Source organism: Astatotilapia calliptera, chromosome 22, assembly GCF_964374335.1.
Source record: "Astatotilapia calliptera chromosome 22, fAstCal68.1, whole genome shotgun sequence".
NCBI lineage: Eukaryota > Metazoa > Chordata > Actinopteri > Cichliformes > Cichlidae > Astatotilapia > Astatotilapia calliptera.
Window position 1 is genome coordinate 14470029 of NC_137442.1, and position 26609 is coordinate 14496637.

At 41.1% G+C, this 26609-nt stretch overlaps 1 protein-coding gene across 7 annotated transcripts in view; it reads right to left on the reverse strand.

The window, feature by feature from the left end:
- Nucleotides 1–26609, reverse strand: part of akap9 (A kinase (PRKA) anchor protein 9) — a 67047-nt gene that overhangs the window by 22663 nt on the left and 17775 nt on the right. For 6 of the 7 annotated variants that reach the window (XM_080296123.1, XM_026157289.2, XM_026157290.2 and 3 more), the window contains 18 exons: nucleotides 25718–25873; nucleotides 25366–25521; nucleotides 22372–25245; nucleotides 21120–21182; nucleotides 19606–19753; nucleotides 19361–19431; nucleotides 19128–19248; nucleotides 18834–18931; nucleotides 18342–18447; nucleotides 17555–17777; nucleotides 16064–16115; nucleotides 14888–15223; nucleotides 14376–14657; nucleotides 11270–11397; nucleotides 10882–11069; nucleotides 8657–8889; nucleotides 3190–3352; nucleotides 968–1062 (listed from right to left, as the gene is read on the reverse strand). In XM_080296123.1, the coding sequence (XP_080152249.1) occupies nucleotides 968–1062; nucleotides 3190–3352; nucleotides 8657–8889; nucleotides 10882–11069; nucleotides 11270–11397; nucleotides 14376–14657; nucleotides 14888–15223; nucleotides 16064–16115; nucleotides 17555–17777; nucleotides 18342–18447; nucleotides 18834–18931; nucleotides 19128–19248; nucleotides 19361–19431; nucleotides 19606–19753; nucleotides 21120–21182; nucleotides 22372–25245; nucleotides 25366–25521; nucleotides 25718–25873 (5493 nt within the window). The remainder of the gene's footprint in view (nucleotides 1–967; nucleotides 1063–3189; nucleotides 3353–8656; nucleotides 8890–10881; nucleotides 11070–11269; nucleotides 11398–14375; nucleotides 14658–14887; nucleotides 15224–16063; nucleotides 16116–17554; nucleotides 17778–18341; nucleotides 18448–18833; nucleotides 18932–19127; nucleotides 19249–19360; nucleotides 19432–19605; nucleotides 19754–21119; nucleotides 21183–22371; nucleotides 25246–25365; nucleotides 25522–25717; nucleotides 25874–26609) is intronic. The other variant, XM_080296122.1, reaches the window with a different exon arrangement.

A 26609-nucleotide genomic window follows, 5' to 3' on the forward strand; every position in this document is an offset into this window, starting at 1 on the left:
CTACAAAGCGCACCTGAATATTAGCCGCACAAGCTAAAATCAGGGGAAAATCCTGTTTTGTACATACATTAGCCGCACCTGACCAAAAGCCGCAGGTGTTTCAATGTTGACTTATCATATGTAAGAGAATATGCACAAAGGGAATTGTCAGGAAAGAGATGGCTGTTTGGAGACACACCCCTTTTATTAATATTTTGAAAAACAAGTTATGGGTACATATTTGCACATGTAGTACATAACAGCAACCTACAGCACACCAGAAAAATAGATTCGGACTACCTTTTAGGCTCAGGTGCAGTGACACGGCTTTAACAAGAAGAAAAGTCAGTCATTCACCATCTTTCTCTTCTTCCTGCGCACTAAAACCACCAAAGTCCTCTCCTCCAATGTCGGAAACGAACAGGCTCAGGATGGCTTCGTCATCCACTCTCCGCTTCTCTCCTTCGTTGTCACTTTCAAAACCAAAGAAATCCTCATTGTCAGTGTCAGAGTCGAACACCCTCAGAAGGGCCGTGGCGGTGTCCTCCTCTCCATCATGCAGCAGTCCAGCCCTTCAAAATCCGTTGGTGATCGTGGATGTTTTCGCACTTTTCCACGCTGTCAGAATCCACCGGTGGAGTTGGGCATAACTTGCTTTTCGCACGTTTATCGCCGCTCGTCATCCACGCCTCCCGCTGAACGCGTAGCGCTACTTTGAAGTTTGTTTTTCGCGCTACTTCGTACGGCACTACGTTTCCTGGCGGACGGACATGTGACTAACATACCACTCTTGAACCCCGATCCTTCCGCCAGGCAACGTAGTGCCGTACAACAGCGGAACAAACAAAACAAATCGTCTTACGATATCACAAAAATCATGGAAAATCCATAGAAAAGCCGCACCTGACTAAAAGCCGCAGAGTTCAAAGCTTGTGCAAAAAGTAGCGGCTTATAGCCCGACAATTACGGTAATATTTTTCCTCCTTACCTGCAGCTCTTGCTCGAGACTCAGTTGGAGCTCTTCCTTGTGACGCAACTGCTCCTCCAGCGCTGCCCGTTCACCCGTGTATCCATCAATCAGACCTGACAGTGGACAATGTGAGCAAAAACTGTTATAAAGGTTGCAGAAAGAGCTATTTATGCATATTCACAGCTTTTTGCTCTCTGATGAATTGACGGATCTACTCTAAAGGAGTTTCTTTGGGTTTTAATACTGGCACCAATTCAGATGAATGAGCATTAAGAAGAAGGATGCAATAAAATTACAGGTTACCAACAACACACGCACGCACGCACACCGACACACAAAACACATTGTATGTGCATATGTGCACGCTGAGGCACAAAAACACGAGTGAGAATGTCTGACCCATTTTGCTCGACATGAATATGTGACCGAGCTGTAAAACACAATGAAATGCTCTAAATGATCTACAGGTCACCAAGCATTATGCACCAGGAAATCAATTCAACTTCATAGACGCAAAAAAGGAGGCATTCACACACTCAAAACTGATAAGGAAATGTTTATTTTGTCCTGCTAGAGCTTCCGCGAGTCTATTTTCTGACTTGATGACAGCACTGAGAGACAGTAGGCGAGTGTCACCTGTGCTGTCAGGTGATTTTATCTCAGACATATCAAATTGAACTTAAGGTGTGTGTAAAGTTTGCCTAAGGAGGGATCTCTCCATGATCAGCAATCAAACTCACATGATTACTTGCTTTAAAATAACAAAAAACATCATTAACCAGATAAACGTAAGCGTCTTGGGAACCTGCAACCACATTTAAGGTGGCAAAGAATTACTGCACCACATCATCGTGATCTTACAGCTAATCTGACAAAGCATTTTTCCCCTGATTCAAACATAACAAAAGCAGGACCTGTTTGTGTTTTCATTGACATCTAATATGTTCCATCAAGTCAAGTACCTTTTGTCAATGCTGAACCTGTCTCTTGGGTTGATTCAAAACCAGTTTGAAAAGGCCACGCCCTGAGGTTTTAGCTTCATGGTTTATCCACACAATGGGAATTAGATTTTTCTTCTCTTTCACTTAACTGGTATGTGAACAAGAAGATGTCCAAAAAACACACGCTTAGCAAATTTCAAACACTCCCTTACAGAAGAAGCACCTGACACGACCAGAAAGGAACAGCTGCTCTTGTTTACATGATTGACTGAAAATTACCTCCCAGCTGTTTTGATGAATGAGACTTTTATGTGTGTATAAAGTGAGGATTAGTTGATTTTCTTTGAAGTTACTGCTGCTAAAAAAAAAGTTCTAAATGAGTTTTTCCACATCTAAATCAGGGGTCAAAGGACAGAAGGTGTCATGTGATGTACAGTTGCAAATTTATCATCACTGTTGCAGCCCTACCTATAAAAGTATGAAGTTATTTTATGACATCAAATATTTGCATCTCATCTAGGATTACTGAAAACAAACACTGCAACAGGATCTTCAAAAAAAAAAAAAAAAGTGAGATTAAAAATGCGATAAACTCACCGCTGCTCACAGCGTCCACACAGCTAATCAGAAGGGAATAATTGTTGTACTCTACTGCTACCAAACTGGGCTTTAAACGACAGTGTAGTGGATGTAGTGGGTCCCGTGAGTTTCTGGTGTGAGCATGCATATGGGTGCAACAGCTGACCCTCATAGGGCAGCTGTCTCTGACATGGACAGCCAGGCCCATCGCAGCATTCAAACTACTCTACTGGACTTTAATAGCTTAAATATTTAAATTTGTTCTCTCGTGATTACTCTCACCACCATTCACAGTCCTTCATAATGTTGTTGTCACACAGATGCAATCAAATGTTCAAACACAAACCCAAAGACAGGCTCAGAAACAATAATTACCATTTGCTGAGTTCTCACCACAGATGGCCTCTCAAACAGCTGATCCCATCACTCCCTGTGACAGCCTCCAACCCCATGCACACATGCGTTTCCACTTAATGCAGCTCTCCCCATTTTCTCTAATCATTTGTCAGACTCACTTTATCACATCATCGATCAGAGTCTAAGAGGCTACTGTAAAGGAAGTGTCCCTTACAAGGCCCACAAAGAACGAACGCTTCCCTGGCTCACATTAAAATTGATCAGCACTTAAATTAAAATGAAGCTATAGCTCAGTTCCTTCAGTCACTTTGTAAGAATCAACATAAATTAGAAGATTTTTCCTAAATAAAAGTAAAACCTCACCCTCCGCTCGGTGAAGTTCCAGAGCCAGCTGCTCCCGTGCCCGAGCCTCCTCCATCACCCTCTCCTGCAGCTCCTCCTGCTTCTGGAGGAGCTCGTTCATCTCCTTGTTGTGGCGGAAAGACTCCCGCATCAGCTCAGTCTGGGTCATCCGGGCATGTTCGACCTGAGAGGAGAAGTGGAAAGAGATGATCTTTAACAAGAATGAAGGCGTCTTTACAGTAACGAATCATTACTGTGAAAATGCACTATTTCATTAAAGCCCACTAATTTTACATACAACTTTAAATTTTCTACATCAGTGAATAGAAGATGATGACCAGGACATCTCTCATTGAAATGAAAAAGTTAAATTCTGGTTTGGACAGCTTGATGATTATTTTTATTGTGATATTATAATTGTACCCCACGTATAAAAGCATTTTAAGCCTCTTACTGCTGATGTGTGTGTCATTTTACACAGGTGTCAAATTGTGATAAACCACCTATATGCACATATTGATTAGAACTGACGTGCAGAGGAGGGATAATGGACACACTGGACATATCATGTTGAACATGCAGGAGGAAAATATGAAGATCACAGAGAAGATCCATGCATGGAGTGAAGGAGGACATGCAGAGGGTTGGTGTGACAGAGGAGGATGCTAAGGATAGGATGAGACGGAGGCAGGTGATCCTCTAAAGCAGGGGTGTGAAACATAAGGCTCGGGGGGCCAGAATCAGCCCAGCAAACTTCAATCCACCCCCAATAAACAACTTTGGAGAAGGTAAAAGAAGGCATAAATTTTGGACTTTTAACTATATTTTCAAAAGTTTTACAGCTTTATGTTTACAGATAAAAGATTTCCCACATGGGCATTAATTAGACACCAAAATAATTAGGCAATAATTCATCTTCTTTTTTTTCTTTTTTTTAATAATGGGAGGATGGGCTACACTGTATCCATTACACACTATTCATTGTACACATGGATACACTTTCTGTCATTTTACATATTTATTTCTTACAATTTAAGATGTTTTTCATTTCATTACAACATCATTTCTTTACAATTATACTTCTTTTTCTTATATTAAGGTATCTTGAGGATTAAATGTGTAGTGAAATTTCTTTACACTGACAGAAAGGGGATCCCAAAAGGTTGATTTTGTTCATCTGGACGTAGCATTTTCAATGGGAGAAACGTTTCGTCACTCATCCAAGTGACTTCTTGAGTCTCAGCTGCCTGCAGGTTTCCCCAACCTTTCTGAGACAGAAAGGGTAGTTTCACCTATGTGGCCCAATTACAAGGGGCTGTAAATTGCTCACAAAGTAAAATGAATTTGACATTCCTGCCCTAATTGGAGCAGCTGAAAGAAGAAGAAGATCCAGATATCGATTTGAAGTGTATCCATCAGTCTATTTAAGAATAAGATTGTCAACTTGTCCAACTTAATTTCACCACAGGGGTCCTGAAAGCTGTCCCAGCTGTTACTGACCTCAGAAACACCTGAAGCCAATTTAGAACAACCACACAACAGTGCTAACCACCATACCACTACACTGCCCATCTTTCAAAGGATTTACAGCAGAAACAAAAACTGGCAAATCAAATTAAGTATGTTCAAATTAAAAAAGTGTTGTGTAAGTATAACAACCATTACAAATGCTTTGACAACAGCGTTCAGCAGTGTCTGTGTGCAATGTTGTTATGATAAACTTCAACATGTGTGTTGGCATTGCGTAAAGGGCCAGCTAAAGCGAGTAATAAACTGTGGTTGTGTGCAGGATGTGATACAATAATTATATCATCCTTGTGCAAAGACCTGCTGGTCATGTGACAGAAGGCATATTTTTCTTGTGGACAGCTATGAAATCATTAAAACGCAATAAACCAGGAGCACACTACCTCATTCCACACTACATTTTCCATAGATTTCCATATCTCCCTGAGCAAAGGTCTGATTGTAAAATTATGGGAAGTGGTAACATGATCCTACCACAGAGAAGTTATAATCGTTTACCAAGTGTGCCTACGTGGAACGGTTCAACTCACACCTGAATATGTAGATCTGAACTACTGAGCTGTAAAGAGCAGCACAAACAACCTCCACAAGTATAATTTACACACAGTCCATCTGTGGGTTACCAGGTGTAAACTTACTGTATAAGGGGGAGTGGGCAGGGAGATTTTGGAGACGACTTTAAGAAGGTGGCCGCTAGTCCTGTGATTGACATGTGAAATCTGTGTCTGCACCACCACAGCGTTTTTCTCGTTCAGCGTGCTGCAAAATGGGAACGGTCGAGGAAGGGGTATGCGAGATTCCACCTCGTACACATCCTTGTCCTCCCCTTCGAGCCACGTGCTGCTCTGCATACTCGAGTTCCAGTAAGAGCGATATGAATCCATGGTAGACGACGTACGGATGATGGGAGAACCTCACTTTGAATCTTATCTGAAGTCATCAAAAAGGATTTCCAGGTGCTGTTATCCGTCAGGCTGAGCTAGGCAAACTGAGAATGACAATGAAGTCCAGCGGGGGATGAAGGCGTGAATAGTGTTGTGGATAGCTCCAAGCAACAGTTTCTATGTGTTTGGTATGCTCAGCAGAAGAGTAAACAATCTTTGGAGGTGACATTCACGTCAGCTCAATCACATACTTTCTGGTTGAGGTAGAAAGAAATCCAGGTAAATGCTGAGAGAGAAAATCATCCGGTGAGGGTGAGGATTTTATGATCCTACTAGAAAGTGTCATCCTCGGCAGCAGGTGGAAGTCATTTCTGGGTCCAGCAGGTTAAAGAGCATTCCTGACCGTGACTGCAGGAGGTATGTAAACACAAAGACAAGCATTTCTTTGCTCTATGCCTTCTTTAAAGCTCCCCAGCCTTCTCTCTGCTCTTCTTTTTCTTCGAAGTGAAACCATATCATACCGCTCAGTGAAGCTCACACCCCCACATCTGCTCCCGCCTGCTCTCCTCTCCCTCCACTCGCTTTCTCTCTCTGGAGATTCATTAACAATACTATGCCGCTGTAGCAACCCAAACCTGCCGGGAAGCCTCCCACTGGCCCCCTTTTTAATTGTTTAGTCCGAGCAGCAGTCGGCCAAGGGTGAAATGACAGCGCTCAGATCTGTAGTCACTCACTCTTTCCTTCTTACTTCCTTCTAGGGTTGCTGTCATTCCCGCTCCACGCATGCTCCCGTGCTCTTACCATAATATCCCTCACTACTCTCCTGTCAGGCGAGGTTTAATTACTACCAGCGAGAGATACTCTCACACTGCTAAACTTCCTTTACCCATCTCTACGCTTCTGCCACAGGGGGGAAAAAAAGAAAAAAAGATTCAAATCCAAACCATCCAAAAGCATTTTCAACAGACGAGGGCACTTTTTCCACTTCCTACATTCATTACAGAGAGCAGGATACTGCTGGGGGAAAAAAAGTGGGAGGGAAGCAGGTGTGGCTTCAATCCTTAGAGCCAGAGGGCTAGGTAGACTTGCAAATAGATCTCACACACACACACTCCCTATACACAGAAATAACCACAGACAAAACACACTCCCTTCAGAAAGCTGTCAAACCAGATTCCTTTTCCTGTGCACAGCAGAAAAAAAAAAAAAAGCAATTAAGGCTTTTTGACACGCTGCCTCTTGGTCAAACCTAAAGTAAAGTCTCCATTTGTAGAGTCAACTTTTGAATTTGCTGCACACGAGCAATTTCCACATCTCGCCCACGTATAATGGGAGTGGGCAATAACCACGCAAACACCTTCCCCAGGCAAATAATTTACAGCAGTTGTTCAACAGACAGTTAACATTCCTGATCGGGCTTGTTACATCAATCCAAGACATGATCACTTAGCACCAGCCAGAGACAAGACAAATGAACACAGGATCAATAGCAGCAGGAAAATCACTGAGACGCCATTAGAGGCTTTGTTGATTACAAGTTTATGGGAGCGATTAATTGCATGTACTTGGAGAAGTACACACAAATTAAAAAGCAGCTTGTAGAAACTTCAGTATTTCTTTACCGGAGAACAAATAAGGATCATTTTCACCTTGTAGCAGTTTCTTAACTACCTTTATAAAATTATTTGGTCTATATGATGCCAGAGAATGGTTAAAAGTAACTATTTAAAATTACTAGAGCACATGTTTCTCTGTTAGAAGAGTTCTGGTATTGCTGCTTAAAATTATTTGGTAACCCAAATTATTACTCTTAACAAAATTTGGAGAATATACCCTTTGAAAAAACAAACAAACACGCCAAAACCCCTAACAACCAGTGATTCCATAAATAACAGTGTGGTGTAAATGGATGCTAAAACAACAGCCTGAAATTTCTTTAAAGCTATTTTTAGATTGCCACGATAAAGCTCACTCGAGCATGAATAACACATGAATTTCAGCCGCTGGGGTGATACACTGTGCATTCAGTTACTGTAACACGCTCACTGGCCTAGTTAGACTGGCCTCGTCTCTGCGCGTTGTCACAGGATATGCTCTACGTGGATGGCCTAAGGGGAGGGGGATGGAGTTGTTCTGGTGGAACTGGACTACGATAGGCTGGGAGGCCGGACAAAAGCTCTGTGTAAATACTCCTCGTATCTACAGGCAACCGCTGGGAATGAGGCTGCTCTTTTGTGTGCACGAGTTTCTAGACAGGACAACTTTGTTGCCAGTCACATTCTGCCACCTCATCCCTATTATGTCTCCATGAACAGGAGTAGAACGAGAGAAGGGGAGCGGGGTGACGGAGTTGAGTGTGTGCATTTAAATACTTTGACAAAGCCTACATGTGTCACTGGAGCTTTCTGTTTATTGGTAACTTTTAGGGACATAAACACAGGGTGATTCATGAGGGATTGTTCTGAAACCTGAACCCACAGAGAACCAGTTTCACTGGACAGAGGACAATAAGCTAGGGCAAGGTGTCAAAATGAGTCAGAGCAAGAAAAATGTCAAATATTAAAGCTTGTGGTCTCTTGCTAAACTTTAATTTATTATCACTTAATGAAGGCTTAATTAGGAGAATGATACCTCTGGTTCCCTGGAAATGGTTTTTATGAGTTGGTTTGCTAATTAATGAAATGTACTGAGTTAATCGGTTAGTTAAAGAGGTACTTTTGGGGGATTTTTGATCTTTGGAGCAAGCCACATGAGCCGTTTCCCCTTGTTTCTAGCCTGTATGGTAAGCTAACTTCCTGCCAGCTCTTCCCTCATATTTAGGGAGCAGTACTTGTCTTCTTTTGCAAGTCTCAGGATGCAGAGAGTACCAGTAAATATTAAAAAGATCAAGCATTGTTTGGGCTTTTTTATTATTATTATGCATGCTTAAATAATTTTTTTTATTATAATTGGGTTAAAAATAACTAAATCTGCCCATTAAGATAAGACTCACAGGTGAGCTACCCAATAAAAAAGTTAATAAATGAATGGAAGGGGACAACTCAAATCATTAACAACCAACAATGCTTGGGGTATACCTGGTTAGTGGTATCAGTGATGGCCATCAACATTTTCTCCAGAGCTGTCTGCAGTCGGCTGCTGATTCCCATTAAATATTCCTCGTTCTCGAGCTGAGGCCCTGGCCCGAGCAGCAGACTGTCCATCATCTGCTGGGACACTTCCAGACCCTCAGGAGTCTTCATCTCTCTGGACCACATGCTCACATTGTCTGCACCAGTCTCACCGCCCTGTAAACGTCCTGAAGTATAACCTGGAATTTAACCAGAGCAACAGAAGGCAGAAATGCATCATGTTTGTTTCAACGTGTGCATATTTTAAGTTAAATCTAATAGTCTGTATCTAAAAGTTCAGTTAGGGCCTGAGTGGTGCCTAATTTGAGATTAACCAAAGTACTGCGGGGAAGCAACATGGACTCACAGATGCTAAGTAAGGACGCAGCAGTTTAAAGCTTCATGTTTGGTAAGCATTAAAAATGCTAGTCATATGCCAAAGAGTGCTAAATATATAACCAAAATAAGGGTGAGCGTGCACACATCATCCAGTTCAAACCGGGTCCAGCACACTCGCATAACTGCCCGTAACACAGCTGACAGATTATGTAACTCACATTATGTTATTAAGCTCATAATCACACAGTATCATGACAGCAGAAAAAGAAGGCAGCGCGACATAAAGATGCAGCACAACAGGACAAAGCAGCTTCTGAAGGACACGAGCCGGTTTTATTATGACGCTGGTTTCTCTAATTGTAACCACAAAAAAAATGTGTGGAACCCAACTGGCTCTGTTCTTAAATGAAAGACTTCTTATGCAACCTGGGAACAAAACTTGGAAGAGTTCACACTGTGGGGGGTAATGCAAAACAAACTAACAGAAAAGTTAATGAATTGATGTGGCACAAAAACACTTAACGCGCTGTAGTTGCTGTGCAACACGGGCACACTTATGTGTGGTGTTTTGTGACTTTTACAGGCATTTGTTGCTCAATTGTGTTTTAAATATGTTTTCATTAAAAAGGGGAAATGAGATAAAGTGCTGTCACGGTTGCATATATAAACGTCACACAGGTCGGTGATTCACCAGCTCCAACTGTTTTGCATGAAAGTATGTGATAAGACCAACCCCGATCTACCGTGCATACACGACTGGCTGGACTTTATGACCGATATCAGTCATGGGACAACAAGCTTTTGAGAAAACTTGTGCAATAAAAAAAAAAGACTTAAGTGTTACGTTGAATGCCTCCCAGATAAGCACAACCATACTTTTTAAAAATACTATTTGGCTTTTTATTCCACTTTGACTTGCAATCAGCAAAAGTCTGTTATAATAGGAATTTGTACAAAAGTGCCAAGAATGTGTTGTAATCCTCAGTGTCCTCTTTAGAGGTAATATTTCCCCCCAAAAAATAAAGTAAGAAGAATAAGGATTATACTCGCTTGTGGTCTCCACAGACGGGTATTATTATAATGTTCTTATTATAATATTTCTCAGTCTGTTTGGAGAGTGCAGGCATACGGGCGGACATGTTTAGTGTCTGTGCAGTGACAACCTGAAATGCATGCATGATAAAGTCTAACATTGGACTTACGCCAGGTTAGCCAAACAATCGTCTAACCTCTGATGTCCTATTGATGACCTGCAGGTCACTGATTACTATGAGCAGCTATGTTTTTTAGGAAGTATCAAAATAGCAAATGAATCCAGGATCTAAAGTTAACAAGAGACTGTGTTGTGCTTAGCCTCCATGGAGACATAACCCTCACCTTTAATCATCCATTTAGGTCAATCTAATACTTTTCTAACACCTCAATTATACGACCATCAGCACTGTTATCTGCATCTGATCGCATTAAATGTTCGCTTGCCAACTTTTTCCACAGAAGGCAACATCTCCTTGTTCAGGCACATGGTACTGCATTTCCTATTAATCACAGAAGCAATTAAATTGCAGCTACAGATGCTAAAATAACTGGATGTAGTGTTATTGCTTTATTTTGTGTTTTGAGCGAGACTAATCAAATTTGAAATTCAAGTCTAGAGTTTTAAAGAAATCTCAAGAAATTAATCAGTGTCGTTTTTGATGATGACTTTCGTACTACAAGGTCAGCTACTATCAGCAGTATTTTTAGTCCAAACACATAATCATATTTTGAAGTTTTGCAGTCTGCTCTTTCACTTGTTTGTTTGGCTAATAACTGGATTCAGTATTGAATTACTGCTGAATCTTGATGTTGCTCACCTGTGTTATAAAGTCGGAGTGGCTCTGTATTGGCTGACTGTGTGGTGGAGTGGGGAAGTTGTGCTGCACCGGAAGCATCACGCAGACTCTGCATGTGGAGGCCCATCGTTTCCTCTGCTGCTGCTGTGGTCTTCAAGACTTCAACCAGCACCTGACTGAGCTTCATGTTGGCTTTACGCAACAAGTTTCTAAAAATCATCAGAAGATGAAGAGTTAGTACTAAACTCATAAAAAAAAAAAAAAAACTGAAGAGGAGTTCACATGTGAACAACTGGATAGATAAATATGTGTGCGGCACTCAGTCAACAGGCTATCATAAAAACAAACTGAGCATCTGTCCACACAACAGTGATGTGTTGATACTGAGAAAGCATGAATGCAGAGGTACCTCTCAGCCTCTTTATCAGAAGAATCTTCGTCGTCCTGTGAAGACCGTTTGCGTTCATCAGCCTTCGCTGTTCCCGACCCGCCTGGATCATCATCGTCCTCTGCTTCTCCATCACCGCCATCTTCCTTCTTTAAGGGTTGGACGGGCAGCAGAGAAAACACAGACAGCAGCCCCGTCATTGCAAAGTTTCGGCCGCGTAAACACTCCTGAAAACTCTCGACAGCAGCGGAGAGCGTGCTGAGCGTGCGCGACCATTAGTAAAAGTGAATTCAAATCAGGCCCAGCAAGGCGCACATAGACACACTGGCCTTTTTACAAGCGCACACAAAGACACACTTTAACTCCCTTGGAGCTGAGAGAAACACTACTATCTTTGTGCTGCTATGGCAACAGGTGCACCTGAGGCACAAAGACTGGCAGAGGCGATAGCTCCACCTCCTGGAAGAGCCGCAGTAATGCGAAGTTTATCCCATCGTTCCCCCCAAACAAACAGTTTATGGGATCAGTTTACTAGTTTGGCTCAAATCATAAGTGACAAACCAAAATAAATAAATAGTTGGAGACAAAACTGCTAACTAATGTGGATCCAGACATTCTACTGGACTGATTACATGCCAGGTGTTAATGTAGTTTGCAATACGAGCGGAAGTTATTTAAACTATTTCAGCACATGTTTTGCATGCTACTGTTTCCTAATATTCTTTAGTAAGAACACAGCACTGCACACTGTGACACCTGAAAACAGGAAAATGCATTTAAGGCACTGACACTGAAACCAAGGTCAGACTGTGAGTGTCTGTGGTTTGTTGTAGAATATGCAAACTACCCTAGTCATCTATTTCTGAGTATTACAAAAACAAATTTAAATGGATTTTTTAAATTCTTTTCCTAAATGGAACCACAATTAACAAAGCTGGTTTAAAAAGTAATTGTACAATGTCTCGGTCACTCCAGGGAAAACGCTGCGTGGAGACAACAGCACAACCAGAGCTATTGCTACCTTGTGTTATGAATTTGAAAATCTGTTGCCATCTATAGAAATTCACATTAGCTAATAGCATCCAGTCCAGTCAGAACCTTCTAGATATGAAACAGAGACTCAGATGGTTTAATTTCAAACCCCCTCCTTCCCCCAGAAAAACAGGCAGTTGGCAAGGCTGCTTTTAAATAGGACTACAACCAGAACATAACTAGGGTAACCAGCTGAGTGTGGCCGACTTGTCTACTTTTCTAAATTACCCAGAAATTATTTGCAAACGTTCACACTGTCTGAGAGTGATTGCAGTCAGCCTGAGCCAGACCGACCGTTTGGAGGCAAAACGGCTCAACTTTTCATTGTAATTGCCATGCAATCAGAAGTGGTCAACCAAAGGCCACGAGTATTGCACACTCAACGTCTGAGTAGTCAGCTTGTAATTAGTCTCTAAAAGCAAAAAACACTAGATAGTAACTGATCTTTTCTAGTTGTGTGGAGGTTGATATTTTTCCAATTTCAGTCAGACTCTGGCTGAACCAGGGATCTCTTTTGCACAGAATTCATTGATATTATAAACAACTGATAAATATGCATTAATCTAGAAGATAGATATATATATAGATATATCTATAGATATATATATATATAGATATATAGATATATATATATATATATATATATATATATATATATATATATATATATATATATATATATATATATATATATATATATATATATATATATATATCTATATATATAGATATATATAGATATATCTATATATATATATATAGAAACCAAGGTCAGACTGTGAGTGTCTGTGGTTTGTTGTAGAATATGCAAACTACCCTAGTCATCTATTTCTGAGTATTACAAAAACAAATTTAAATGGATTTTTTAATATATATATATATATATATATATATATATATATATATATATATATATATATATATATATATATATATATATAGATAGAGATATTCTCTGCTATAATATGAATATTTATATATTAGAGCCATTGCCTATATTTTGTGAACTTTGTGATATATTGTATTATTTAATTTAGTTTATTTAGTTACTGTTCTAATTGTCTTGGAGCAACTGTAACCACATAATTTCTTTAGTGATTTAGTGAGTAAAGTATTCTGATTCTGAAAATTGTACTTTTGAGATTAAACGGAAAGCTTCAGCATCACAGTTTGTAAATAGACCGACTGTATGTTTTTAGGCTGAAAAGATTTGCCTCTATCAAAAAAAAAAAGAAAGAAAGAAAAGTTTTTGCTATTTATTTCTGTGGATCATTAAGATGTGGATCATTTCCACATCTTAATTTAACTTTGAAAATGTCTCTGCAAAGACCCAAAGTAAATACCATAACACATATGAATAATTTAAGGTCCAGATGCATTTTTCTCATCATTACAGTTATTTTAAACCACTTACTGTTGTGCATGAACGTTTTTTTTAAGTATTTTTAAGTAGTTTTTTTTTTTTACTATACTATATTAGAGAGTGGGCTGGAGTAACTCGTACCACAAGGAAAACTCAAAATGACAGCCTCTGCTATCACACAGTTAAAGCTTAATCATGCAGTAAATGGCTGGTGAAGGCAGGAGGAGTGCTTTGAAAAATAACATTATATTCAATCAGCACATGGAAATCAGGGCACGCAGGGTAGATAGTTGATGAAACTTTACAAATTTCATAAATTACAGCATCATTTGACTAAAATACTTAAAAACTATTTTTTTTAATGAAGTAGGTGTGTGTATGCAAAATGTGAAACTATATTGTAATACAGAACCAAACTGCTTCCTCCACATTATTGATTAAAGTTCTGCATATAAAAAAAATCCCAGATTCAGGAACAAAATTCAAGCTCATAGTTCTCAGGTAAGAGTAGCCAAAAAGCAATACTACTCTTACTACTTAAAAAAAAATAAACGATATATAACGTAGATTCAACCCAAGAGATGCAACACCTGAACTGTGACATGGTACATCTTAAAATTAATGACAGCAGCAAATAAGTCGGTCAGAGGGAATAAATGTATGTGTGATGTTGGTTGAAAGTGGAGAGCAGATGCACACATTGCATATGACGGCTGAGTAGATGACACTGACCTGCTCAGGTCCTGATTTTGCAGATTTCTGCAGCTCCTCCTTTAACTTCCTAATCTCAGTGTCCCTCTCTACGAGCTCCCTCTCCAGTCTCTCCCTCTCAACTTCTTCCAGCCTGCTGCCTGCAGTGAGGGAATCTCTGGGAGTCGGCTCCTCTTTCTCCCCGTCCAACAGCGCCTCCTCGTCCGACTGGGTCTGCATGGAGGAGCTTGTCTCACGGGCACGCTTGTTGATTCGAGCCAGCTCAGTCTGCTGTGCAAACTCCACAGACATCTGAACTATAGCCTAAAAAACAAAAACAAAAAACCCATGGGTACAAAGACATTTTCTTCATGATTTTGTTTAATGTGAGACACAATGGAGATCTAAAAGTTTCATTTTTGGGGTCCACAAACTACACTATAAACGTCCACGACCTGAGGATCAAGCCTCTGAAAACAAGATCACACCAGTTGATCTCAGGGGCTTTCTCGACCTGATATTTGCACAAAAACTCATAATACATGTCCACATACTCTGGCGACTTCCTCCTCCACTCTCTCCCGGTGTTGCTTCTCTTCCACAGGGACCTGCGCGGCTACCCCGAGGCTCTCGGTGGAGCTTCCAGCACCGCTGATCCCGTTGAGATCCTGCTCTCTCTCTGCTCTGTCTCCCGGTCTCCCCTCCTGTTCCCTTTCTTCTCTCAGTTGCCTCAGCTCATTGCTGTGCTGTTCTTTGAGAGCGGCGACTTCTTGGAGGTACTTGTGATAGAGCGCTTTCCTCAGTGCCTGCAGTTGTGCTGTCAGGCCTGCAGACCTGACAGATCGGGACAGCTCCACATCTTCCTCTGACAAATCCTCCCCACTCAGCTCCTGAAAAGAGTGAAAGAAGTCAGAAAGTGTACAACAGCAGCAGTGTGTTAGAACGAAGCAAGCTGTGAAGATTTAAGTAATGAAAGTTCCTTAAGACAGTTCCTGAAAAAACCAACTCCTCTAGGTAAGCTCCCCCCATCCTTCATCCACTGCTAAATACAGCATTTTGTTCTCCCTGCCTCCCAGACATGATAAAGAGATAAAGCGATGTCTTGCGTTACAATACAGAAACACTTTCCACTAACACACTACCACTCTGTCTTGTGATGAGACATTCCTTGTCTATTTCACAGTCATTCGCCTTCCTTGCCGTCTTGCTGCAAGCTAGACGCTTCAAATCAAAAACATACAACGTCGGAAAGTGCCTGATTTTTTCCTCAGTTTATCCCCACTTCTGTCAATCTTCCTCTCTTATCTCTGTGTGAGGATGTGAGAGCCTGAAAACATGAGCCATGCAGTTTTGAGGTCAGAGGGAGTAAGAATGACAAACTGAGGAAAGAGAGAAGTTGAAATGGCTTAAATGGACCGCAGTTCATTCACGCAAGACAGAATCCTCCTTTCATGCAGCCACCGAAACTAGAATACGCCCGCTTGGTTAAAACGGCGTTATGCAACATCCAGCCCCTTTTAATCGTTAGATATAGGACTAACTCTCGATGCTCGTTGTGGAACTGAGGCGGGGGATTTAGGGCACGTTTTACCCTGAAGGCTTCAACTGTTCCCTCCTATCCACCCTTACTGTCATAGCATCTTAATGCAAGTTCATATTTCAGCTTGTATTACGATATGCTGCGTGTGACGTGGAAGACTTAGGAAGAGGGTGAAGTGGGGAAACCAAACCTTTAGTTCCTCTCTGTGCTCCTCCATCCTCTCAGAGCCGGACTCTGGAACACTGGAGAAGCAGAAAGACAAAATGCAAAGTCAGCATCGACTGTGACGTAAAACAAGTTTAAAAGTTTAAGAATGACAGTTGAGTGGGTAAAGATGAGCACCTCTGAGACAAAAAAAGGGGGGTATTCATTGCACTGTTCAGATAAAAAAAATAGTAACAAAGGAGAACCGTCAACTCAAGTTTTATTACATTATCATTGAGCCTGCATGCTTTATCTATCATTTCACACAAACGTTGTATCTTTGTCCAAAAATGTATGTAAATGATCTTTTCAATAATGAATAATGAGGCTAACAGATAAAATAAACAAAATTAAATATGCTGCAACTCATCATTTTTGCTTTTTAAAAAAAGGTTTACAAGAAGTTCATTAAGTCAAACGCTGCTGATGTAAATTTACTATTTATTTTAAAATAATGTTTAGAAACAAAAAAAATAAAATTACTGAGTGTAACCCTGCCCCTATGGAGTAACGGAGTAATTTAAGTAAAGATATATACGTAAGAATAATTTACTTGGATATAAAATTGTGACTGAATTCCACATCTCTGGAAATCTTTTATTAGACTTAAGTCAGGAGAGGAAAACAAGCTTATATTTACAATCTCAAACAGTGGAGGGCAGCAGCGTCTTAGTTATAAAAGAAAAAGAAAGAGACTGATTTCATGCATTAAAAATATATAAATATGTATTTAGTTTATCATATCTCTAACTCAAAGTATGTAGGAAGCATGAGCTAGCACATAAAGGCTAACTTTACTGCCCCGGAAACCAAAAGCTGGATGCGTGAAAACGGATTGATGGAAGACACAGGATATATAGAGTTCAGAGATTATGTTTGAGATGCAACTGCTTACAATTTGGCCACAAGTTTATTTAATTAAAGAAAATGGCACTTAGCGTGTGGATTTCTTTTTTTATTGCCTCCCTTCTCTCTGAAAACCACTTGTAAAGGCTGACAAGGTACTTTCACATGTTTGTGGGCGGCCTAGTGAATATTTCATTAGTTAAGGCTTTGTTGTCAACTGAAGTGGGTCAGGTAGCTTCCACGTGCTGCACAGGATGTGCACACCAGCTTGTGTTTGAAGTTATCTTTAGTACAGTCACTCATGTCACTTTGTCTGTTCAGACTTGACATACACAAACTCGGCCAACTGAGCATTAAAATGAGTCCGTGTGTTTCAACGTAAACACGAGATGTTATCAGCGCAGCTGCAGTGCTGTTTAAAAACTAAAAAGTCTCACATGAAACAACAATGGAGTGTAAAGTCATCTATAAAAATTAACTTCGGGGTTTTAAATGTTTTACAGGTTTTTTTTCCCCCCAGTGAAAAATATCTTATGCCTTGTTTTTATCTGTGCAAGTTTTCTTCACAAACTAATTTGTCTTAAAATGCGTATAAACATTTAAATAGGGTCTCACTTAACTGGCGCATCACCTGTATTGGGTGGTGACCTCCTGCAGTCGCTGCTGCAGCATGAAGAGCTCCGTTGCGTATCGCTCCTCCGTCTCTGTGGCCTGCTGCTGGTAGTGAGCTCTGAGACGCTCCATCTCTTGCCTGTGACTCTCCTCCAGCTTCAGCTGCTTCTCCTTGGCCTCGGCCTTCAGCCTCTGCAACTCCATGGTCAGGGAAGTAGATGCACCGGGCAGCTCCTCCAGATCTAATCGATACAGAGGTGAAATGTGAAACTAGAAAGCATCAGAGATTTAAATTGATTAGAAGATACTTTTATGTTTGTTCTGGGAATGCAGCCTGCTGCAGTGCCAAAAGCCTACATGCATATATCTAGCAAGAAATGAATGAGCAGAGAAATAACTTGGTCACAATAACATTTACAGGTAAAAGATAAACTAAATATTTCTGGACAGAAGAGTCAAAACGTTGTTTTGCTGTTTACTGCATTGCATTTGCATTCTTTTATACACATTTGAGAAACAGTCCGAATACAAAGCAGTTTATGCAAAAATTAAAATGCACCATGTAACCAGGACACCAGCTCAAAGTATGAGGGACCTTCTGGGCACAAAAATCATCACACACTTCAACAGCACAACTCTGCAACACTTTAAAGCCTGCAGCTGCAGACAGCTTACAAGAGAACGAATAATAGTGATCCTAAACCTGGGATCTTTAAGATGTATTATTATTATTATTACACACTTACATGAGCTTTGACATATAATAGCGTTTAATTTTTTATCAGAAAAATGAACTCCAGATTTACCTTTGCTTGCTGAGGGGCTTAAAGAGGCGACCTGTTCTCGGAGATCAGAGATCTCCTTCTCACTGTTGCTCTTCAGCTCACTGAACGCTGTCTGCAGTTCATTCATCTGGAAAACAACAGATTTAGTGGGGCTCTTCCATGCATACTTTAATTTTTACTGGTCCTCAAAACAAACACTTCAGAGCTATAAAATATTATTTCCCATATAGAATAATTTCCATAGCAAAACCTTTTACTTTTCAGTTTTATACTAACATAAAATGATACAGCACAATTCATGCACTGATGCATGCAGTCCAACCTGCTAATTAAGAAATTTCACAGCCAATGAAACTACATAAACAATTCTCATTATTTCTGCTGTGAACATATTCAAATATTTGATAATGAAATATTTGATTGTGATAAAACAAAAGCTCAAAGCTTGGCTGGAATTAGCTTGTAGTGTAGAACTGAAGCACAGCTTGTGGCTGCGGGTGAGTAAGTTTCTACCTTGTTCCCATCGTCTCTCAGCAGAGCCTGGAGCTGTGAGAGTCGACGATGTTCCTGCTCAATCCTCTCTCTGACCTGCTGAAGCTCTCTGTAAAGCTCTAAAAATAAAAAGAAAGAAAAATAAAAAGAAGGGTTACATTTTGTTTTTGTATCCGAGTGTGCACCTGCAGCGGGTGAGGTAAAAGCATTTAGTAGCCACACAGTAATTAACGGTGACCCCGTGGTGCCGCATTCAGGAGACTCATGTGTTTTATTACATGCAATATTTGTTTAATGTACTCGTTAAAAGCGTACCTCTGGCCTCCAGGATCATGGAGGTGGAGTCACTAGTTACTGGTTGTTCCTCTGAAGTGAGCGGCTTGCTCTCTGCATCGACGCTCACCAAAAACTTTTCACCAAAGATTTTTCGAAAAGACTAAAAAGAAACAAAGATGAGGCTGAATGAGATAATAATGAAGCACCACACTTTCTTTTTTAAAAAAAGGGCAAGGATTCACCAAATTCAAATATTATTCCTTAGTAATTACCAGAATAATCGCAGTGCATTCTTCAGACACGGCTTGCATCACATCCTGGTATTTGAAGCTTTTTTGTTCATCTAAGAAAAAAAAGCACAAAAATTATGTAGGTAATATAAAATCATAAAGGTTTTGATGTGTAACTATAAGCAGGCAGTATTAAAAACAAAATCGTGGAGGACACATGAGCCCATCAGATTGCTGCTCTGCTTTGCCACAAACACAGATGCACACAAAGCTCTCTATCTGCTCACCCTGCGCACCGCGATCTTTCAAGCCCTGCAGCTGCAGCTCCAGAGAGCGTGTGCGGGCATCGGTCTCCTCCTGCAGCAGCTCAAACTGGGCAGCGTGGATCTGAGACAGGCTAATGCGCTGGGCCTCCATTTGCAACCTGCACTCACCCTTAAAGCAGGAAGAAGAGATCATCTCATCAACATCAAATAACCCATAATGGGATGTGTCTTTTCATACAGATATTCAGTATATGTATGCTATTAAATATATATACACACACAAGTACAGAATTATGATATTTATATACAAAGGAAAAAAAGAATTAAATATAATCACATATCAGTTATAATTGACCACAAATTAAATTATGCAGAATACTACATTAATGTAATAACCAGAAGACATAAATTATTAAATAACATAACGCCAGCAATCATATTTGTTTGGCGGAGCCGTGATACGAGCCATCTGTGTTTAGGATGTGAGGTCTGCTATTATCACTTCTTTAACGAGGAACAAAAGGCCCACGGTGAGGCTTCTCTCTCTAATTATGCATCGTGCATTAGCACAAACTCATTATGGTTACACACTTGTGAACCTGCGATTCTGTTACCTTTGATGTCAAACGTTTTAAAGTGCACTCTACATTCTGAACAGGGTGTACTTTAATGACGCCATCTCCCCGTTCGCACTACACCTGACGGATGCAGAGCAGACTCTTTTCAAACCTGTAGCTATGCAGATGCTGCTGCTTAAAAACATGCAGATGAGAGATGGTCAGTGCCTAACAAGCAGATGGCAGCTGTGCTATTATGTGACGCTGCTACAAAATGACATATTTTTACTCCAAATACTGAAAAAGGAAAAGCTCAAATATATAAAACAATTCCCATATTTGTTTTTAAGAGACTTGCTAAAGTGGGAATGGAGTGGTTTTATTAAGAAGTAGTCTACAGTCTAGTTCCTAATGTTAAACTGAGGTTTTTACATGTTTACAGAGATTTTAGGAGCATATTTTTTTGCACAGAAACCTGCACACTTTGTTAGCTTCTCTCTTCAGCAACCGCCTCGGGTACTGTCAAGGATTATCCCCAGCTGCTCCCTGACATCAAGGACCATTTTACTTTGAGAAACAGACTTTCCCCCCCTTACTGTATTCCTTACAGCATGCTTTTCCTCTGATGACAATTTTTATTTTCAATTTTTCGTGAGGCCGTCTGATACGACTGCTGATGCAGAGTTTATTTTTCATTTTGCCTGGTGAAAATTTTCTGCCTACACAACAAGCACATCCACTTGATAATTTGAGGCACGTCGAGTGTGGAAATGATCAAATCTCGTTGCCTGTACCTACTCGTGAACAGGAGGAATTTATTCATCAGACGGGTGTAGGATAAAAGCACAGGTTGCACTGTACTGCAGCTGTATGAGCGGGTTGTTTTTTAAAAAATATTTTGACCTTTACATCGCGCTGTTTGATGCATCAAAGCAACTGAAAACCAAAAGGCAAGATGTGAGCTTAAGTGACATTTACATGTTCGGTCGGCTCTCCCTCGACAGCGTGCTCCGAGCCTCCGGTCGGCCCATGTCCGCTCACCTAAAGAAGCAAGCAAAGTAAATGTATTGTAGTTTTTAAAGCTGATATTTTCCCACAAGCGCTCACAAATAAGACAGCGATGAACAGAAATGTAAGATGCACTGCTATGGATCACTTCCTGAGTGGGAGCATGGAGTACATCTAGTAACTCTTTCCTAAAAGTATCCACTACACTTTACAAAGGATGCAGGGATTTTATAATCTCCTGTTTAACCCAGTATTAACTCTGCACAGAACATCAGTAAAGTCCTTTAAATAGAAATGTGGCTCTTACACTGCAAATCAACTACATATCTACTAAAGTAAAACTTTAAAGTGCTGCGTTACATTTTTAACCCTTGCTTTTTTTGTATTTTGGGGGTTTTGCATGTTTGGCTTTTCCAACCCAGGAGGTGAGAGAAACTAATGACGAGGCACAGATGTGAAAATGGCAGACAGACACCGTACACGATCTTTTTGTACTCTTTGTGCATTTGTGACACAGACACAGAAGTGACTGGGTTAAAATGGCTTCTCACCTCAAACCCTTCACTCCCTGCAAGATGGAAAGAAACTAGAATGTACACATTTCTGCACAACTGCAATGATTCAAAGCTATCAGAAGACTCGCTGACTGCTTTTCTTCCCCATTTCCAGCCATTTTAAAAAGCAGCATTATTACGCGGAGTTTGAGGAGGAGCTGATTATAAATATTGAATAGCGCCTCTTTAAAAAGTAGAAATGAGCAGAATATCAATGGACACTTCAATGCAACATGCAGGCTGCATTGAGCGTGCATATTTCCCACAATTACCTCGCTGAATGGTTAAACTTGAAACTGTATCTTTCAGCACAGCAGCCTGACTATGTTGCTCAGTGCTACCTTTCAGAGCAAGCCTGAAGGCAATCTGCAATCATAACTGTGTCTCACTACAGAGAAAAATATGTCAGCGCTGAAACGCCTCAGTCACATTCTCTTCAATATTTCAGCAAGATCTGGCTACGAATACACAATCAGCACATTTTTTTTTACAAAGCTAATAATAATAATAATAATAATAACAACAGTGTTAACACCAAGTACCCCAGCATTAATTGTGATGCAGTTTTAACTCTTTTCACAAGCTCTTTCATCATTTAGACATATACTGTAAAAAAGGCAAAGGAAAACGGTAGCAGCGTGCTGCAGCAGATACATGTGAGTGCCTACCTCTCTGCTGATGTAGCCTCTGCCTCCGTCTCCCTGGTATCCGTCAGTGGAGTCCTCCTTACCGGCCCCCTCTCCTGAACGAGACGCAACCTGTCTCTCCATCTGAGGCTGCATCTCATCCTCTGCAGCACTTTTAGCTCTCTCTTCTTCAGTCGCTGCCTCCTCTTTCTCCTCCCCTTGTCTTTCTTCTCTGCTTTCTGAAAGAGCTGAGCCCACTTTGCGCTCCTGCTTCGACCTCTGCCGCCTCTTGCGCCTGCTTGACCCTGAGCCTGAGGATTTCTGCGGGGAGGCTCGTCCTTCAACAGGTCCCTCCCCCGAGGACTGCACCGCTGCCGGGGACGGAGTCTGTGAGAGCCTGTTGAGCTCCAGAGTCAGCCGAATGGCGTCTCTCTCGTGTTCAGCTGCCTGTAAGAGGGACTGAAGAGCCTTGATCTCTTCCTGCAGAGACTGAATCTGAATGTGATGATCCACCGAAGAACAAACTGGCTCAAGAGCTGCCTCATCTTCCTGGAGCTTAGCTTTTCTCTGGGCATCCTGCCCTCTTATCTGCTCTGTCGTAATCTCCTGCTCCTTTTCCAGTTCCTTCTCTAGGATTTCATTTCGGGCAATGACCGCCGAGTTTTCTCGTCTCACTTTCATCAGCTCTTCTTCCAGTTGTCCCACTTTGCTCTCTGTAAACATTAATTGCTCTGTAACTTCAGAAAGCCTTCCAGTCAGGCTTTCCTTCTCATTCAAAGTAACATTAAGCTTCTCCATTAGTTCAGTAGAGTGTTTTTCAATCACAGCTTTATCAGTTGTGTCCTCCATGTTGCTGGTCTCCTCCAGCTCTCGAATCTGTGACTGAAGGCTGGCAATTTTTGCCTCAAATTCAAGCGTCTCCTTCCGTGTCCTCTCTTCCAGCTGCGTCTTTGCCTCAATGAGACACTTGTACTCTTCCTTCAGCTCCTGATAATTGACCTCGAAATTCTTTTCAGCAAAAGAGAAAGTAGTTCTCTGCTTTTCTACTTCTTCCCTAAGCTCAGCTACTTGTTGCTGGATTTGATTGTTCTCTGCCGTGAGTGTCTCAATTTTCGTGATTTTTGAGCTAATCTCTTCTTTCAAAGTGTTATTTGATTGGATCAGCGTCTCCTTTTCCTGTTCATGCTCTTTAAGCTTGTTCTCCCAGTGCTGCTCTCGCTCTTTTGCTTGGTTTTCAAGTACGTCCGTCTTTTTTAGTATTGTATGCATTTCAGTCTCCATTCTTGCTCGTTCTTCTCCACCCTTTCTGAGTTCCTCAAGCTCGACCTGGAGCTCTTGGAGCTGCTGGACGAGCTTGTCTGTTTTAGAGCTGTGCAAAGCCATCTTCAGGTCTTCTTTGAGTCCAAGAATCTGGTGCAAAAGTTCATCCCGTTCTGTGGCAAATTCTGCTTTCTCCCTTTGTAACAAACACACTTCTTCTTCATAACCAGCACGCAGCTCATCCAGCGCTTTCTCGTGTTTGATAGCAGCTTCATTGAGAAGGTTTTCTGTGTTTAAGAAGTTCTCTCTTTGCAAGTCTTCCCTCAGATTGGTGAGCTCTTCTTCATGACTAAACAGAAGCTGGGTCCTCAGTCGTTCCAGCTCTGCTTCCTGTGACTCTGCCATGCGGTCCAGCACAGCATCCTTTTCCCTCTCCATCATCTCCAGCTTAATCTTGTAATTGGTTATTTCAGATTCATGTTTAGTTTCAGCTTCTTGTGCGGCTTCCTGAGCAGCAGACAGCTCACTCCTCAGATTGTCAATGGTCTCTTGGAGCTGCTGCAGCTCAACTTTTTGGCTTTCCTGAGAGAGAAGACTGTGGGATACCTGCTCCACTTTGTCGTTAGCTAAATGCAGCTCTTGAAGAAGACCATCCACCCTGGCCTGCAGGCTGACCTTCTCTCTGGCTACTTCGCTAAGCTCATGTCTGGCTTTTTCGTGCATAGATTGAAACTGCTCTAAAGTTTCTTGGAGCTCCCTAATCTTAGTGTTAAGTGCACCCACCTCAGCAGCACTGCCAGTGGGAGTTTGGGACAGTTGTTGAGCTTTTAGAAGCTCGAGCTCTGCGTGATGTTGCTCAGTCATTTGCTGCACTCTCGCTGCATGCTGCAAATTAAGCTCCTGCTTCATCTGGACAATTTGCTGGCCGTACATCTCGTCCAGCTCCGCCCTGAGAAGCTCCAGCTTCCTCTCGGTCTCTCCCTGCATTTTTTGAACGGTGTCACTCTCAGACATGCTGCCCCGGTGACAACGCTTCTGCAGATCTTCGACTGTGCCCATGAGCTGCATGATTTCATTAGATGACATTCGCTCTTTCTGTCTGGAGGTCACAAGTTCACTCTTACAAATTTCCAACTCCTTTTGCTCCGTCTCCAGTTGTAATTTACAACTCTCTACTTCATTTTTATAACTCTCCAAGTCAGACCTTGTGCTTTCCAACTCATCCAGACATTTTTCCAGCTCAGATTCCTTTACAGCCATTCGCTGTTGGAGCTTGCGCAGATGTTTCTCTGAGGTCTCCAGCTCATCTTCGAGCTGCGTAACAGAACAGTCACGTTCTAAAATGACTGTCTCCTTCTCTGCTATAATGAGATCTTTCTCATCTGACTGCGGTATAATATTCTCATCTGTAGTCCTTCCCACATGAGCAAGTTCATCTCTGAGCAGAGTCAGTGACCGCTCATGTTCTGTGATTATTGCAGTTTGCTCTGAAATTAACTGATTTTTCTCCCTCAGTGTTTGTGCAAAAGACCCCTCTGCTGCTCTCAACTCTGTCAGTGACTGCTCCTGACTCGAAATAAGGTTTTCTTGTTGAGCAATCAGCAAGTCCTTTTCATTTATCCTTTGGACAAATGATTCTTCAGCTCTTCTCCCTGACTACGAAGACAATTACATCTTAGAAATGCTTGGGCTACATTTAAAAAACACACTGTGCAACCAATTTAATTAAACACAAAAATATTAACATGTAGCGTAACAGACAAGGCAACTTCTTACCGACTCCATCTCACTGATCTCTTCCTGGAGTTTTCTGACCTCAACATTCATCTCGTCCAGCTGCTGTTGGTGCTGAACAAGCTGCTGCCGGGCCTGTAGAAGATCAGCCGCGGTGCTGCTGTGGCTCGTATTCCTCAGTGATTCACCTGCCTGCAGCTGTGATGACCAGTCAGATAAGTCGGTACAAAAAATAAAGGGGAAAAACACAGGTTTTTAAAGGTTATAAGACCACCTTATCACAAATATGTATTGCTTATTAGACTTTAAATTACAAACAAAAGTATCATATTAAAAGCGTAAGAAGTACAGAACAGATAAACAGTTCGGTTGATAAATATGAAAGTATTTTTACCTGCTGGAACTGAATTTGTAGTTTTTGGCTTTGCTCGGTCAGCTCCAAAAACTCTTTCATGATCTCGTCTTTCTCTTTACGGGCCTGCTGCAGGTTGGATGTGAGCTGGGTGATGATGCCATCTCGCTGCTTCAGTGCTGCTTCAAACTCCTGCAGCTATAAATTTAAAATGGAATTAAGTGAAATCGTCAATTTACACAGCTTAACCAGTTAATACTCATATATATATGACTGAAAAAAAGAGATGAATGAGCTGGTGTTTGAAGCAATAAAAGGAAACGTGCACATACAGGTTGAACTATAGCACTGCCAAGGAGGTAAAGGTCAGGAATAAAAATATTCCCCATCTTGATAACTTTAAACTCATTGTGAAACTGTTTAAATGTCAGGTGTGATTATAACGTTCTGACTCTATCAATTAAAAATAAATGGAAAAATTTCAAAAGGGCTTAAATTAAAAAAAGAAAAGAAATTCCTCCCCAATTTCATCACTTTGTGCACCTTATGAAATTTCCATTATTACAAAAGTTTCCCTTCTGATCACTTGGGATTTGAGTATGGACCTCAAAAATGGCTTCTGAGTTTAATTGGTGGAGCCACTGTACTTTGTTATGGCCTAAAGCCTTGGAAGACTAAACGATCACTCAGGGATACAGATGGATGCTGATGAAATCGAGTAGTAGCACACACTATGTGCACATATGTCTGCCATCCTGGGATAATCAATAAATTACAGGAGACAATGTCAAGACTTTCAAACAAGTGAATCTAATCTTCTTACATAATAACAAACAAGCCTAAGAATCATTTTGATTAGTTTTTAGTTTAACTTACTAAAAAGCATCATCTCCTTTCTACGCATTCTCTCAATACACCGGCTAATGGACAGTGG